Source organism: Exophiala xenobiotica, assembly GCF_000835505.1.
Source record: "Exophiala xenobiotica strain CBS 118157 unplaced genomic scaffold supercont1.3, whole genome shotgun sequence".
Classification (NCBI taxonomy): Eukaryota; Fungi; Ascomycota; class Eurotiomycetes; order Chaetothyriales; family Herpotrichiellaceae; genus Exophiala; species Exophiala xenobiotica.
In genome coordinates, this window is record NW_013562492.1 from 4,717,549 (window position 1) to 4,733,208 (window position 15,660).

At 53.2% G+C, this 15,660-nt stretch overlaps 4 protein-coding genes across 4 annotated transcripts; 2 read left to right on the top strand and 2 right to left on the bottom strand.

Annotated features, from left to right (window-relative positions):
* The first annotated feature begins 2,913 nt into the window (after positions 1-2,913).
* Positions 2,914-7,696, top strand: PV05_06024 (uncharacterized protein). Its single transcript, XM_013462608.1, has 2 exons — positions 2,914-4,517; positions 4,574-7,696. Exons 1-2 carry the CDS (start codon positions 3,611-3,613, stop codon positions 6,958-6,960), a joined length of 3,294 nt encoding a protein of 1,097 aa, XP_013318062.1. The 5' UTR covers positions 2,914-3,610; the 3' UTR covers positions 6,961-7,696.
* A 266-nt stretch (positions 7,697-7,962) lies between these two features.
* Positions 7,963-9,845, top strand: PV05_06025 (uncharacterized protein). The gene has a single exon (XM_013462609.1). The coding sequence runs from the start codon at positions 8,189-8,191 to the stop codon at positions 9,665-9,667; it is 1,479 nt and encodes a 492-aa protein (XP_013318063.1). The 5' UTR covers positions 7,963-8,188; the 3' UTR covers positions 9,668-9,845.
* PV05_06026 (uncharacterized protein) lies at positions 9,732-12,658 on the bottom strand. Its single transcript, XM_013462610.1, has 2 exons — positions 10,399-12,658; positions 9,732-10,343 (listed from the first exon to the last, which is right to left on the bottom strand). The coding sequence occupies exons 1-2, from the start codon at positions 12,050-12,052 to the stop codon at positions 9,904-9,906; spliced, it is 2,094 nt and encodes a 697-aa protein (XP_013318064.1). The 5' UTR covers positions 12,053-12,658; the 3' UTR covers positions 9,732-9,903.
* Positions 12,659-13,084: 426 nt separating this feature from the next.
* On the bottom strand, positions 13,085-14,504 carry PV05_06027 (uncharacterized protein). Its single transcript, XM_013462611.1, has 2 exons — positions 13,880-14,504; positions 13,085-13,819 (listed from the first exon to the last, which is right to left on the bottom strand). Exons 1-2 carry the CDS (start codon positions 14,356-14,358, stop codon positions 13,603-13,605), a joined length of 696 nt encoding a protein of 231 aa, XP_013318065.1. The 5' UTR covers positions 14,359-14,504; the 3' UTR covers positions 13,085-13,602.
* Positions 14,505-15,660: the final 1,156 nt, after the last annotated feature.

Sequence of the window (15,660 nt, forward strand, 5' to 3'; positions counted from 1 at the left end):
TTTGGGGCTCGGAGTGGGAAAGAAGGAAATTCGAAGTTCGAAGTCAGAGCAGCCGATGAGGCGAGGAGGGTCCCGGATTGAGGTCCAACTGGCGACTGCACTGACACCACTGCCACCCACTGACTACTGGGGGCACTCAGGTCCACAGACCATCTGCTTCTCTCATCATGCCCTGTGCCCGGTATTCTCTCTTCTCTCTGCTCTCTGCAGGTCGCACATCACCGTTGACTCGAAGAGAGGCAGATCAGCTTGTGAAAGTGTGTATACTGTGTAGGCTTCCAACATGTCTTCACCACCTCGTACCGGAGAATGGCGCAATGTCGCACTGCTAAGTACTGTACTCCGTTAGAGAGCACAGCATGAGCGGGATACCCACGAGTCTTAAGATCGACCAGGTTGCAGTAGGCGTGAGTAGGTCGCTAAGCGGCCTCGCTAGGCAAAAAGACTCGACTTCTCGACTCTCGACTCTTGCGTCTGGCTACTCTGCGAAAACTCTTGTTGCGAACGAGAATGTAAAGACGGTGAACGCTTCTCCTCGTAGCACTCTTCAGTACATGCTCACAATGCGCTCCGTGGAGGCTCAAAACAAATGTCCTTCACCTGCAATCCCTGCAAGTCCATGGAAAAAGAACCCAAAAAAAATTGGCCAGGATGTTCTCCGCCCGCCAGTCCAACCGCTTTTCGACTGCCTATCCGGGCCTTTCCAGAGCCTAACGTAGGGAGCATGAGTTACAGCTGCCCAGTGCCTATGTACGGGTCCCGTAGGTGCCTCTTGACCCCGTGATGGAGCAAATAGGCGGCCGGTAAATTATTCTTCGCGTGCTGGAAAGGTGGGGAGATGATGGAACTGTCTTTTCTTTCAATTTCCTTACTTGACGATTTTCAGTCAATCATATGCATCTTTCCGTGCGTACAAGTACACGTCGGGACATGCACGTTGCCCTACCTCTCGAGAACACCCAAGGGAACGTTTGGTTCTTGCGTCTGTCATCGAGTCGCAGCTGGAACATTGATACCCTGCAAACTAAGCGTCATGCTGCTGCCGCTGAATAAAGTGAAACCTTTCAGGACCTTTGTTTCTAGATGGTTGCCAATTTCCTTCGCGGACCGAGGCGCGCATTTCCAGGAGCCGGTCTGCCCGTCACGCATCATTGAGTACAAGTTGAAGCCTGCAGCTTGCATGCTATGTTCAATTGTGTCTCGATTGGAAGCCTTCTCCCTCCGCGTGGCGCTGTGACATTGCGACAATGTGATGCAAGAGATGTGAAGCGATTTCGCACCAAGACTCACGAGCCAGTATGATATCAGCACACCACACCACTGTCGCCGCTTGCATCAGAAATACCGCGCGGGGTGGAGGCATGGGAAGAAACCCTGGGTGCCCCAGAAAAGACAATAGGCAATCTAAAATGCCCTAAATTCACTTTCCCCACGTACAGTGGTTGATGCTTCCGGCCGTGCTGGCCACAGCCTGATGGGCTGCTCCTTTGCCTCTGCTGTTTCATCAGGCAAGCACTCCGATTCAGATGCCCGTCTGAAGAATTCCAGCCCAGCCAATGTCTGAATTCTTGCAGTGGTCCCTGCAATTGGAATAGTTTTTGAAGGGTTAAATGCCATGCTTCAGTATCGAAGGCCACCATGATCCAGCTACTCCGTACAGTATCCCTATGCTCCTCACTGGTGACGTGCAGTTCGCATGAACGGAATGAGACCCGTCAACAAGTTACTCGATAATAATAGCAATGACAATATAAGATGGTGAGACATACGTGGTCGCGCAAGAAGCGGATTCATTACCTCATCAGCCTGTCATGTTCGGCTCGTCTCCTAGACGCTCTATGTAGATTAATCCAATTTCAGGGTTCGCCTTTCGGTAGCCTTGCTACGGGATAGGGCTCAAGAGGAGCACCAAGCATGTACGGACTACTCGCCCTAACTATCCTCTGCGCAAAAGTGACATTGCAGCCGTATATGGTCAATAGGGGTTGATATCTGCTATGCATATTGGCATATTGAGAAAGCTCACCTTGACTTTCATTTTCCAGGGGAAGTGTGTATTTCGAGAATGGCGGAGCCTGAACGTCCGCTCTATAAATGGACATGACTTTCAGGCCATATTGGTAAGTAGCTATCTTCCTCCGAGTAGTGAGTAGGAAGGAAGACCTCATCTCAGCTCGAAGAACAGGCTGAGTACTGCTGACCCGTGCAGGGAGTTTGCCGGCCGCAATTGGTACATACCACGTAGGTATTTCAAGGCTGCGTCTCCTGCACAATGGGCGGTCTGTGGCCCCTGTCTGACTCGACAGCAGGAGAATTTCGAAGTGCCCCTAGCGCCAAAGGGGACAAGGCACATCACCGAAAGAACCGAACGCGGCACGTTCGAGAATGACACGCTAATCCGATCTGACATGTATATGGTCGTTCCGCCAAATGACAATCCATGAGCGTACACGGACATCTGGATGGAGACGGTGAGCGACGAGGCACGACAATGAAGCTGATGGGCGTAGGCATCGAGGCGTCGCGTGGGCTGAGACTCAGAACACGGCGTACCGGCGGGTAGCAGCACTGAATAGGCCTCCATCCCTGCTTCTGTCCGGGGATTCTGTTGTACCACAGCATCGTCATCCGTACCCTGTGCTGGTGCGTGTGCCTGACTGCACTCTTTTGCTGGTCGAAGGCGAGCATGGAGGACCGCGTGACTGGTCCGGGATGTCCCATGCTCAGTCCTCTACGGAGATCAGGTAGAAACAGAATAAGAGACAACATGCACATTGAATGGCCTATTCTGAAGCCGCCGCGAGCCCTTATAATTGGCGCTTGGCGAGCCTATTGATCCACTGGCTACCGTTTTAGCGGTGCTAAACCCTAAAGGCAACTCTCTCTGTCCAGTGTCTTGTCCTCAGCGCTGCGCATATGCACCGCAGGAACGAGCGTGCCCATTCTGTCTTTGCACCCTCACATCTTCTCTACCTACACCTTCTTTCTGCCTCCAGTCTTGCCTCCGCCCTCCTCATCCTCTTCACCGACACGCGCCTAGCTGCCCTATTCTGCTTCTGTCCGCATCCTCACTCCTGTATATCGCCAAAACCAACCGTATCCTCCCTCAAATTTCCCCTCGAGAAAGGGCAATTTCACCAGCGTCAGGTCCACGAACCTCCACCGTCCACCATACCTGGCCCTACGGACCTGTAAACGATTGCTTCGAACCTTCCGCTGCGTCTATACCGTGTTCATCCTACGTTACAGTCCTTTCATCCTCCTTCACCTTTGTCGCCGCCCTGGTCGGCTTACTCAGATCCATTGAGAATCTACCTTCATTCTACCTGCCATTGCGACCTGGCCGGCCAGTGGACTTGAGAGGCACCAGACGGACTCACCACTTCTATCGCGTTTGCAGAGACCACTGTTTCTTTATCCTCGCTCGAAGCCGCAGTTCTTCCGTCGTCGTTGTCCGCAGGACCCGTACCCCCCTTTGGAACGACTACCAGTTTCTTACACCATCCCCACCTCCTACGAAAAGTGGTGGAAGTCACCCGAGGTTGTTGTAGGTGTGACCGTCATTCAAGTCGACCAAGGCACGGTGTTTCAGTCGCAGCTAGAGAGTCTCATGACTTATAGAGAGCCGAAAGATGATGGAAATACTTCCTCTACAGCGATGACCGTGCCGTTTTCCACGGGTGCTACGTCCAAAATGGAGAGGGAATTGACTACCAACGCGCAGACTGCCTCAACGCGGGGTACGAATCGCGAGTCGCCTCAATCGAAGTCTCTGCCATCCACCCCCTTTCAGCGACCTCAATCCCGATCAGCGCCAAGAATGTCGCGTTCACCAGAGCCTTACCCAAAGAATGGCTCCCCTATATCAGTGCCTTCCGACAAGAGCCATACACCACCAGCGAGGGGGAAACCATATGGAGGCTGTAGATACGAAACAGGGATGGCCCGGGCAAGAAGGCGTGTGCCTTACTCTTTAGGACCAGATCCGCTCGAGAAAGATAAATCCGACCTGAAGACACGGCTAAATCATGAAGAAAACGAGAAATTGACAGGCGACATGCAAGAATTGTACGCGAGGTTGCAACCTACCACCGAAAGTGAGGAACGCCGATCAAAGTTCATCGAGAAACTTGAGAAGATCCTTCGCGGCAACTGGCCCCAATCGTCAATCAAAGTCAATGTGTTTGGCTCCACCGGAAACAATCTAGGAACTTCAGACTCGGATGTCGATATTTGCATCACCACCGACTGCAAGGAAATGGAACGGGTATGTTCTATCGCAGAGCTTCTTGCTAGACATGGAATGGAAAGAGTTGTGTGCGTTTCCAGTGCAAAAGTGCCAATAGTCAAGGTCTGGGATCCTGAATTGCAGGTGGCCTGCGACATCAATGTCAACAATCCGCTGGCGTTAGAGAACACCGACCTGGTGCGTACGTATGTCGACATAGACGAACGGGTCAGGCCTCTGGCTATGATCATCAAATATTGGGCAAAAAGGAGGATCTTGAACGACGCTGGTACGTTATTCTGTCATCTTCTGATTCTCGCTGTCGTACTGATGCATGTTACAAAGCCCTCGGTGGTACCCTCAGCTCATACACTTGGATATGTCTGACTCTGAATTATCTGCAAACGCGAGATCCGCCTATACTTCCTACCCTGCAGCAACAGCCCAAGCTGGAACCCAAATATTTGGCCGGCGTCAATGTCTCCTTCGACCGCAACATCGGAGCATACAAAGACTTCGGCAGCCGCAATAAATCATCCCTAGGTGAACTACTGTTTCACTTCTTCCGCTATTACGGCCACGAACTCGATTTTGGATCGAACGTAATGTCAGTACGGTTAGGGCGGCTACTGTCCAAGAGCGAAAAACAGTGGCATCTGCTTCAAGACAATCGGTTATGTGTCGAAGAGCCCTTCAACGTATCTCGTAATCTAGCAAACACGGCTGACGACACATCAATGCGCGGTATCCACCTTGAATTGCGCCGGGCCTTCGAATTGATCGGGAGCGGCAAGCTTGGAGAGTGCTGCGAACAGTTCGAATATCCCGCCGAAGAAATCAAACCTTCCGAGCATTTTGTTCCTCCCTCAGCACGACCAGTCATCCCGCAGCCCCCACCTACTCAGGGTACAGCTCAAGCCCCTTCGCAGCCGTCACGACCAGGGCGAGGCCATCTTCGTGGCGGCCGAAATCAGAATGGCACTGTGCGGAATAGCACTGGGCGCCGGTCATCGAATCCTACAGGGCGGACTCAACATTATCTGCGTAATCTGCCGTTCCAGATGACCACGCAAGAACTCCAGCTGCAAGCGCAACATCAACAACATCTTCTCCATGACCAGTTGTTCCAGCAATATCAGTATCTACAACTTCAAGAGCAAGAGCTGAGGATGCAGCTACATCAACAGAATCTCCGTTCCAGAGGCCTGCTGGTATCTGGTTTCCACCAACCTTCGGCGTATGCACAATATGCATCGCAGGACGAGAGCGCAGATGTTGGTACAAATGGACAAATGCAGGGGATAAGTCGAGCGCCACTTTCTGCACCATTATACCAGCAGCGGTTTGCGCCAGCGTCTCCATATCTCGCCACTGCCACCCCAAGCCAAGGAGTCTCCACGAATCCTCCGTCGCCACGAGTCAGCTCCGTCATTCCAGATACTCGAAGATTTTCGAGGCGGACGTCTGTTACGCAGTCATCGTCCGGAGGATCCTTGCGTGCTCATTCACAACCAGCCAGAGTCATTCCGATGTCCTCTTTTGGTCACTTGTCAGCCAGAGTCGATGCTTCGGGGTTCCATGACGCATTAGCAGGCCGAAGATCATCAGCATCTTCTACATCACAAGAACAATATGCTGGCTATCTCGAAAACGTCTCTGGGTCTCTTTACGACGCAGGTCGAAGGCCGGCAGAATATCTCGGCTACTATGTCGGACAGTCTCCGTCATTGTCTGCCTATACACATAGCACTGCGATTTCTCCGATCCCAACTCACGTCGGTCTCGCCATCCAAAATGGGGGGTTGTCTCCTCGACCTGCCTCTGCTTCCCTTCGGTCGTCAACGACAATGCAATCGCCTCCACTTCAGACAGTATCGACCACCATGGAGAACCAAGCAAGTCAAGCGCTGGGAATCAAGAATGTTGGGACCGGGAACACCGAGTCTGAGCCGTCAAAGCCAAGATCAGGACCTCTGATCGTTGACGGGTCGATAAATTCACCTCGACGCAGACGGACGACTCGCTCATTGAATGAAAGTGATGATCCGATGAATTTTAGCGCGTCCACATCAGAAGACCTGGCATTCGACACTCCTTCAAGCTCGGATGAGCAGTCCCAGGATGCACTGGAGCTTACCAATCATGACAGAAGTCCGCCTGGAAGCCCGACGACTTCGCGTAAGGCTCCGCAGCAACCTGCAGGATCCTCACAGTACATGAATGGGCATTTGCCGCTGAGGTCATTCGGGCTTACTCCCGCGCCGGAACCTTCGCATAGAGGGACAAGAGCCGCCGATTCGATTGGAATGACAAGTACAAGCTTGCAGAAGAATGCAGCCTGGCCACTGGATCGACAGCTTTCTTCTGTGGAAGAGATCCGTACGCCTTCTCCTAGAGTCGAAGTGTTCAAGTCTGAGGCGCAGTCGCCCAGAGTTGCTGGAACAAAGGATCAGGGTCAACCTCCAACAGAAGGGGAGGTGACCGCCCCTAACGGGGGAAGTCCTGAACATGCTTCCGAGGAGCCACTTTCTCCTATGACAAACGGTTCGGTGTGCACCCTTGGGGCAGAAGCGGCAGCTAAGTCCAACCCAAGTATGGCTAGTGGGTGGCAGACACAGAAGAAAAAGAAAAAGAATAGGAAGACGGTCAAATCAGAGAACGATGCGCAGGCTTTGAACACGATCGGAGGGGAGACTCTACCGGCGGACGAAGCTCTGCGAAAAGGCGGTTAGGGTCTCCTTTACCGGTGTTTATAGCCCACACACGCATCAGTCGACTATGTTGGCTAAGTGTCAGCGAGGCCGGTCCGACCGAGCGGTCCAGCTTTCGAACCGAGTCCTGCAGAGCGCCAGTTGTCCCAATTGCAAATGGCCGTCGAAGGTGAATTTATGGTATCAGCAGCGTACATTTATTCGATCATGTTTTGGGTTATGCGTGGACAAAAAGTGTCGTTGGCGTCCGTCGATCTTTTACAAGCGACGAAATCCCGATGGGGATGGATTGAATGATGACCTGGGCAAGCATCTGTCAATGCGTCCGACGGTTACGATGCAGTGACAGGTGCGTATATACGGCTCATCCGAGGTAGGGATCGAGGAAGGAACCAAGACAGAACCCCTGCTTGACGGCTCCGAGATTTGACAGGGGGTTTCAGGGCATGACGGGTCATCATGGAATGGCTTAGGACGAATGCATAGCAAACCAGCCAAAGTTCTGGGTTCTTGTTGTTGATTGATTTGCGGCATGGAACAGGAGGGCACACGGGGTACAGCTGGCAGTAGGTGGAATATCACTGCGAAAAAAGCGAAACAACAAAAAGGCGACGAAAGAAAGAAATTGTACGTTTTCTCGGGCGCGGAAGAGAAGTCGATGAGAAGATAGCAGATTGAATGAGCGAAGCGTGATCATTGTTAACCCAAGCATCAGACTGAGATCCAACGAGACATGCCAGAATGTGGTCAATTGTATTCGTCCTCTGTGCCTACCAGGTAGGTTTGTAGGTAGTCACTTACCGTCATCATGCCGTGGTACTCCGTAGTAATGCCGCCAATCTCGTACGACTCGGAAGAAGCCAAACATAAGGATTTGGTCCCTGGCATAAACACGTGCTTGATCGTAATATGATTGGTCAAATTTCATTTATGCATAAATGTTTATTGTGGGCTCAATTATCGCACTTGTCGCCTCCCCGTCGTCGTCTTCCTGCGATCGTCTTGCCGAGTCTCCATCACCACCAAATTTCCTGGATCGCGCCCAAAAGTCGTCGTCCTTGTTAACCACTCCCTCTTTGATCAGACCACATCTCAGGCCACAACTCTGTCTTGACCGCCTGCAACTCTTTTATAAACCTCCTCCTACATACTTGTCTCTATTCACGCCTCTCACGATTCTTGTACTCGACCTCTCTATGTGTGGATAGACCCTCCTTCCTACCGCGCGCATTCCCTCTCGTCTTCTGCCATGCCTCTCATTCTCGACTCTTCATCGGAGTCCTCCATGGGCTCCGAGCCCGACCTCCAAGAAGAGCGCAGAAGATTACACCACGAAGCCGATGTAGTGATCATTGGAGCAGGAGTTTTGGGCTCCGCGTTGGCGGTGGCGCTCGCAAATCAAGGCCGCAGTGTCATACTCCTTGAGAAATCGTTGAAAGAGCCGGACCGAATTGTGGGAGAACTTTTACAGCCAGGCGGTGTTCAAGCATTGACCAAGCTGGGCTTGCGCCATACTTTGGACGACATCGATGCCATTCCAGTCACCGGGTACACTGTCATATACTACGACGAGCATGTGCCCATACCATATCCTGTAATTGCCTCACAGGTGTCAGACCGAGCAGAGAAGCAACTATGCAAATACGAAGGACGGTCTTTTCATCATGGCCGGTTCGTATCGAAATTACGTGCTGCAGCATTGGCACACCCGAACATCACCGTATTCGAGACTGAAGTCACCTCCATCATCACCTCGTCACACAACACACAGGTTCTGGGTGTCGAATCAATAACGCGCAAAACGCATAAAGACTGCTTCTTCGGTTCTTTGACGGTGGTCTGCGACGGATATGCATCGAAATTCCGAAAATCTTACATTCACCATACCCCCCGAGTCAAGTCGAAGTTCTGGGGCATGGAGCTGATTGATTGCCAAATACCAACTTCGCATCACGGAAACGTGGTGTTAGGCGACAACTCACCCGTTCTGCTCTATCAAATTGGATCCCACGAGACGCGAGTTCTGGTCGATGTTCCAGAAGGACTGCCATCCGCATCTACGGCCAACGGCGGAGTCAAAGGCCACCTTCAAAATGTTGTCCTCCCATCGCTGCCGAAAACGGTCCAACCTTCTTTCAAGGCCGCACTAGAAAAAGGCAGTCTCCGAAGCATGCCGAATTCTTTCCTTCCTCCTAGCACAAACAAGACCCCCGGCGTGGCAATCCTCGGCGATGCACTGAACATGCGCCATCCCCTTACCGGAGGCGGCATGACAGTCGCCTTGAATGATGTGCTTCTCGTGTCCGAACTGCTCTCTCCCGAAAATGTGCCCGACCTCTATGACACACAAGTCGTGCTGAAACAACTCCGTGCATTCCACTGGCGGCGGAAGAGTGTCACTTCCATTGTGAATATTCTTGCCCAGGCACTGTACAGTCTATTTGCGGCCGATGACTGGCAGTTGAAGTATCTCCAAAGGGGTTGCTTTCGATATTTCCAGCTCGGAGGCAAATGTATCAGTGAGCCGGTCGGTTTGCTTGGCGCGGTGATTCACCAGCCTTTTGTCCTATTTTATCACTTTTTCAGCGTGGCGTTGTTCAGCATTTGGATCCTTATCAAGGAGAATGGTGTGTTGATGTTTCCGATCAGTCTGATCCAGGCAGTGCTCGTGTTTGCCAAGGCATGCGAGGTAATTTTCCCTTATATTTTTGCCGAATTAAGGAGTTGATGGCAGAGGAGCATGGGCAGCACCCGGTTGAAGCAATATTTCTTGCCTCGTCGTTGAGTTTGGGCATTAGAAGGACGACCATGACTCGTTCGAGTGGTGGTCGATCACCAGAATAGATGGCACATCTGACACATGAGCGAGATGGTCATGTCTGTATATTGTATAATTATAGTTCACGACCCATTCAGCTTCTACTCCATCTCTGACCGCTGTACACGTTAGAGAGTTTCCATGTCTTACAGCTTCGCCTTTGCCGAGCCTTGGGCTTTCTTCCTCTCCTCGAACCACTCTTTGACTTTGCTCCGGGCGACTTCGACGACCTCTTTATCCTCGACGGTGGCAGGCACGTTGACTTCTTTGTCATAATTGCCCTCGGCGGCGTTCTCGACGAGCTCTCTCAACACGCGGCGTAAGGTTTTCCCGCTTCGGGTCTTGGGAATCATGCCCTTGCCCTGGATGATCCCGCCCAGGCTGGCAATGTTTCCGATCTGCGTGCGCACAATGTTGTTGATGGCGGTGAAGAACTCTTTGGATGGTGTGGCGGGTAGGTCGTTCGGCGTCGACGCCGACGGAATCACGAAGGCGAACGGTAAATGGCCTTTCATGGCGTCGGGGATGCCTACGACGCAGGCCTCGGCGACCGAGCTGTGTGATGTTATCGCTTGCTCGATGGCGCCTGGGTCGCACGGTTAGTTCTTGAGTGTCAGAGGAAGAGAGATTTGGGGCCGTACCTGTACTAAATCGATGCGCCGCGACGTTGATGATATCGTCACTCCGGCTCATGACGTGGATATACCCATCTTGGTCGATCATGCCGGCGTCGCCTGTGTCGAGCCATTTGCCGTCGAAGCGTTTGAGGTAGCCTCGGTAGAAGCGAGAATCGTCGTTGAACAGGGTCGTGAATCCCGTCGGGGCCAGGGGCATGGCGAGCACGATATTGCCCATCCTGCCCTGCTCGACCTCGTTGCCTTCATCGTCGACGATGCGCACATCGAATCCGGGCATCGGCTTGCCTGCGCTGCCAGGCTTGATGGCCAGCGGTTTGTGGCTCTCCCGGCTGTGGTGGTCGTGGCCGATGGCCGGCTGCAGTGCGAGTCCTGTCATCGGACTGCCGGACTCGCTCGACCACCAGTGGTCAACGACCCGCGCATCCGGAGCAGCGTACTTGCTCAGGAGGTCCTGATAATGCGTAACGATAGAGGGCTCGGATCGCTCGCCTGCGAGGAACAGGCCGCGCCAGTGCCGCAGCTGGCCCTTGTCGCCGTACCGTTTGAAGTATTTGTCTTCGGGGTCTTCCTTGCGAATGGCCCTCAGCGCCGTGGGAGCCGTGAACAGTGTGGTCACTTTGTGTTCGTCGACCATGCGCCAGAACGCGCCCGCGTCGGGCGTGCCAATCGGCTTGCCCTCATACAGGATTGTCGTGGCGCCAGCAAGTAGCGGCGCGTAGACGATGTACGAATGCCCCACGACCCAGCCTATGTCGCTGCCCGTGAAGATGACGTCCCCTGGACCCTTGACGTCGAACAGGTATTTGATGCTCAGGTTCAGGCCGACGGCGTGCCCGCCTGCTTCGCGCAGCACGCCCTTTGGCAGGCCCGTCGTGCCGCTTGTGTAGATGATGTACAACCCGTCGGTGCTTTTGACGGGCACGGCTTCCGCTCTCACGCCGCGATTCCTCGCGCTCTTGACGAGACGCTGCCAGTTCCTCTGCCCGGCGTCCTTGTGGATGGGATCCCACCTCTTCACGTCGCGCTGCCAGATGAGAGTCTTGGCGGGCTTCCACTTGCTCTGCTCGATCGCGCCTTCGACGAACGGTCGGTAATCCAACGGGCCCTTGGATCCTTCGATGCCACAACTCGCCGTGAGAATGAGCTTCGGTTTCGCCGCGTCGATGCGCTGCGCCAGACTGTTGGCCGCGAACCCGCCAAACACAACGGCGTGCATGGCGCCCAGACGCGCGGCCGCCAGCATGCCGAAGATGGCCGGCGGGATCATGGGCATGTATATCAGCACGACGTCGCCCTTGCGCACGCCCTCTTCGCGCAGTACGCCGGCGAGGATCTCCACTTCTTCCAGCATCTGTGAGTATGTGAACTTCTCTTTCGATCCGCTTACGGGACTGTCCCAGATCATGGCCATCTTGTTGCCGTTGCCGGCCTCGACGTGCCGGTCAAGACAATTGTACGTCGTGCTGATCTCTCCATCGGGAAACCAGGACCAGTGAGGATGAGTGGTTCCATCTTTGAGTTTCTTGGTCTGGCGCTTCAGCACGGTGGTGTAGGGTTTATGCCAGTGCAGCTCTTTGGCGTGTTTGTCCCAGAACTGTTCGGGAGAGGATAAGGAGGCATGTTGCACAGCGTCTTGGACCGTGTTGTTTGGAGACATGGCGGGAGGGGAGGAGAAGAGGTGGCTAGAGGTAAGGTAAGTAGCGAAAGGCCAGATTCGATGAGGCTGCCGGCGTTGCCTGGCAGAGGGCACAATTGACGTGCAACAAGATAGGAGAGGGTGCTGGATACGGGGAATGTAGGGAGTAAGTCAAAGGAGGAGACGAAGAACAAATGACTTGTTATGTAGAGAGTTTCATATGATTGAGAGAATGGATGAAGCTTCGGATTCTAGGCCTTCAACTCGAAGGCTCGTCGAGCAGTCGGGGGAAGGTCGACTTGGTTTTTGTCGCGATATATCGAGCATTGCAAGCTGCAGGCTGCAGGCTGCGGGCATGGATTGATGGACAGATGGATGGAGTATGGGGTCTGGAGTAAAAGGGACAATGACGGCGGTCGGTCCAGCGGAGTCGAATCATACCACGCCGTGTGGTGGATGGAAGGCCGATGAAATACCATGTACCTAGGTGGCTTGGTAGCTAATAAACCGAGGCATCTTGTTTCGTGGTCCAGAGAACCCAAGTCCAGAGCAGGTGTTCAGTATTCACGTCGGTGATGCTTCGGAATGCTCCCATGTATGTCGATGATGAGCAAGCTGCCATGTACATCGACAACGCAGTAGCTTATGGATGATGAAGGTGAACTTCTGTACGAGCACGAGTGCTTGTAGAAGAGCTCTCAGCCAATCACGGCACGGGGAATGGCAATGGACTGACTGCCAACAAGGCTCTCCGGAAACAGGCCGACAGCCAAACTCGGGTGGAGTGACCAGCTGGTATACACAGTACTACGTTGTTAGGAGTGTTCGTGCTGGGCAAGCTGGAAACACAAGCAATCTTACTAGCTGTGGTGCTGTTGTTCAGTGCGTCGAGGTCGAAATTGAATTCAAATCTACTGCAGATGAGTTTGTCCGTCAACAATCAGATCTGACAGAGCCGATGATGTGTCAAAGAAAATGGATCAATGTCAAGCTATGACCATGAGCACGCGTGTGTGGCTGGTGAAAAACAACATTCAGTAGAGACAGAAGCACTTGCTCGGTGAGGAAACATTGGATGGTCATTCTCGAGCTCCAAAGAAGAATGTGCTAGATACAAGACTGCAAAGGAAACAGTTTAGGTCTCTTGGATTTTAGTGGTATGCACACAAAAAATTCACATTTCTTTTGGGATCCCATGAACTCGCAAACAATGCTAGGTAGCCTCAAAAATGATTTCCATTCATTAATATAATACCAAACCCCAGAAAAATGTCATGAAGATCCTTCTATACCCGGGAGGGAGTACAGGAAAGTGATCCTCATAATCCAACGACCAGCCGAGATCGGTGATCCAACGTTGCGCCGATTGAAGCATGCAAACAAATTGCCAAAGAGGTCGTCATGTCCCACCATAAAACATGCCGTGAGTGTCGCGTGCTGCAGTCAAAGCGCTCAACCGCATCGTTGCTTTCCAGGTTCAGAAAAACGTTCAAGAAGCAAATGCAAAAGCCCTTGACAAGAACCGAAGCTGCTCATCCAGCTCTCGTCAAGGGCTTCTAGCAATCCACCGTTTACAGGAGGAAAGCGGCGATGGCACCAACACCAGCAAGACCAGCACCAACGTTGAGGGCGTTGGCAGCGCCAGTGTAAACGGCTGGGGAAACCGGCGAGCTGGAGGAAGGAGCATATGTCCAGACAGCGCCGGCAGGGGTGGTGCTGGAGCCAGCTGGGGCGGTCCAGGTGGTCTCACCAGCAACTGGGGTGACTGGGGTGGAGGTGGCAGTCTCACTGTTAAAACAGTTTGGTCAGTACGGTCACGGAGATAAATAAACACAAGGAGAATCTCACCTGCAAGAGGTAGAGGTCTTGGTCCACACGGGGACGGAGATGGTGAAGGGACCCTCTGTGAGGGTCAAGGTGGTGGCACCAGTGCAGGTGTAGCTCTTGCCGTGGTGGGAGATGACAGTTGGGCCTGGCACATACGTGGTGATGGTTGAGACAACGGAGCTGGTCCAGCTGTCTGGGGTGGCAGAGCTGCTGGTCCAGTCGGCCCAGGTGCCAGCGGCGGAGGTGGTGGTAGAAGCCTTGCTGGAGGTGGTAGTGGTAGCCTTGGCGGAGGTGGTGGTAGTGGCAGTCCAGTCAGCCCAGGTACCGGCAGCAGAGGTGGTGGTAGCCTTTGTGGTGGTAGTTGTGGTAGTGCTGGTGGTGGTGCTGGTGGCCGTGGCGTTCCAGTCATCCCAGGTACCAGAGGTGCTGGAAGAGACAGCAGCAGCGTTGGCGGAGACAGCGAGAGCTGCAATGGCAGCGGCGGTAGCGGTGAACTTCATTTTGATTGTTGGAGTGGTAGTTTCTAAACTAGAAGACTAAAGATTTGCGGGTGTTTGGATTTTGGACGTTGAAAACGAGTGTCGGTGGTACGAAGACCGGAGTTGTTTGTGCTAGCGAGCGACTGGAAGTTGGAGTTCGATCTGAGAGATGCAGAATGAAAAGGACAAGACCACCGCGAGCAAGCCGGCCTGATATATGAGGTTCGTGGAAATTGCCTGACCTCTCTAGCGTTGGTGACCACGATTGTTTGGGCTCGTGGTGGAGCGGGAGATGGGAAGCATTTCGGCATCTTTGGCCTGTCAGGGGTAGCGTCGAGTAGCGGCCCCCAGCGCGGCCCCCACAACGACAGCCTCATCAACCGACCAGGCTTGTCATTGGCGCTGCTCTGGAGATTGTGGCTTTGGCACCCAACGACGTCTCATCAAAGGGCTCCCCCCTGGAAGCTTCCTGGACGTCGCTGTCACCTTCACGGCGGGCCTTTACTGGTGATGTGTGTCAGAACGTCAACTCTGATCTTTGTTGACAGTACATATAATATGACGACGAGGCTGTTGTTATCTCGGTATCAGATAGCTGGTCAGGCGAAAAGCACTGACTATGGTAGTTGTCTCCAATCAACTGCTGGTGGAGGAACTCTGTAAACTTCGGCATCAATGTGCCTGCCAGTATGGACGAATTCTACGAACACGTTTGTTCTCACTCACAGTGTGTAACCCAATAGCTTCAGGCGGTTCGAATGTTTGTGTTTCCGGCGCAAAGAGGGGCCAATCAATGAGATCGTGGCAATTTGGGATGGTAACAGAACCTCTCCACCACTTTGATAGAAGAGAGACAAGTGTGACTCTCGCATCGTATGATTTGGCGTTTTGGTACGCGTTGCGCCGTTGGTCTCGAGAGGAGCCAGAGGAGTCAGCCAGACTCCACGGCGTCACGCAAACCGCACACCGTACCATATTCGGTAGTACTATGGAGTACTCCGTATGGCAGAAGCGAAGTCGAATGCTGTGGTACTGTGGTAGATGGAGGATGGTTAGAGTGGTTGAGATGGCGGCTTCGGAGATTGCATGCCAAGATCGGTCTTGGAGCTAGCACCGCTACTGTTCCGGTATGGGCCAATCATGTTGGCGATCTGGGGCTTAGCCTCATTTACCTTGCAATCTTCCTTCACCCATGTCCATTGCCAATTTCTCCAGTTTCTGCTCACTCCAACCGACCTTTACCAATCTTTTTTGGCGTCGAGGGCAATCAGACGAGGCCCATGTGGTGCGGCCGGCCCCTAAGCCGGGCACTTCCAGACTCAA

Bases quoted from the DNA above. Each gene is read 5' to 3' on its own strand.
- PV05_06024 (XM_013462608.1), top strand. From the start codon at position 3,611: ATGACTTATAGAGAGCCGAAAGATGATGGAAATACTTCCTCTACAGCG. The intron at 4,518-4,573 runs GTACGTTATTCT...CATGTTACAAAG, and splicing joins GAGGATCTTGAACGACGCTG to CCCTCGGTGGTACCCTCAGC.
- PV05_06025 (XM_013462609.1), top strand. From the start codon at position 8,189: ATGCCTCTCATTCTCGACTCTTCATCGGAGTCCTCCATGGGCTCCGAG.
- PV05_06026 (XM_013462610.1), bottom strand. From the start codon at position 12,052: ATGTCTCCAAACAACACGGTCCAAGACGCTGTGCAACATGCCTCCTTA. The intron at 10,344-10,398 runs GTACGGCCCCAA...CGTGCGACCCAG, and splicing joins GGCGCATCGATTTAGTACAG to GCGCCATCGAGCAAGCGATA.
- PV05_06027 (XM_013462611.1), bottom strand. From the start codon at position 14,358: ATGAAGTTCACCGCTACCGCCGCTGCCATTGCAGCTCTCGCTGTCTCC. The intron at 13,820-13,879 runs GTGAGATTCTCC...CTGTTTTAACAG, and splicing joins AAGACCTCTACCTCTTGCAG to TGAGACTGCCACCTCCACCC.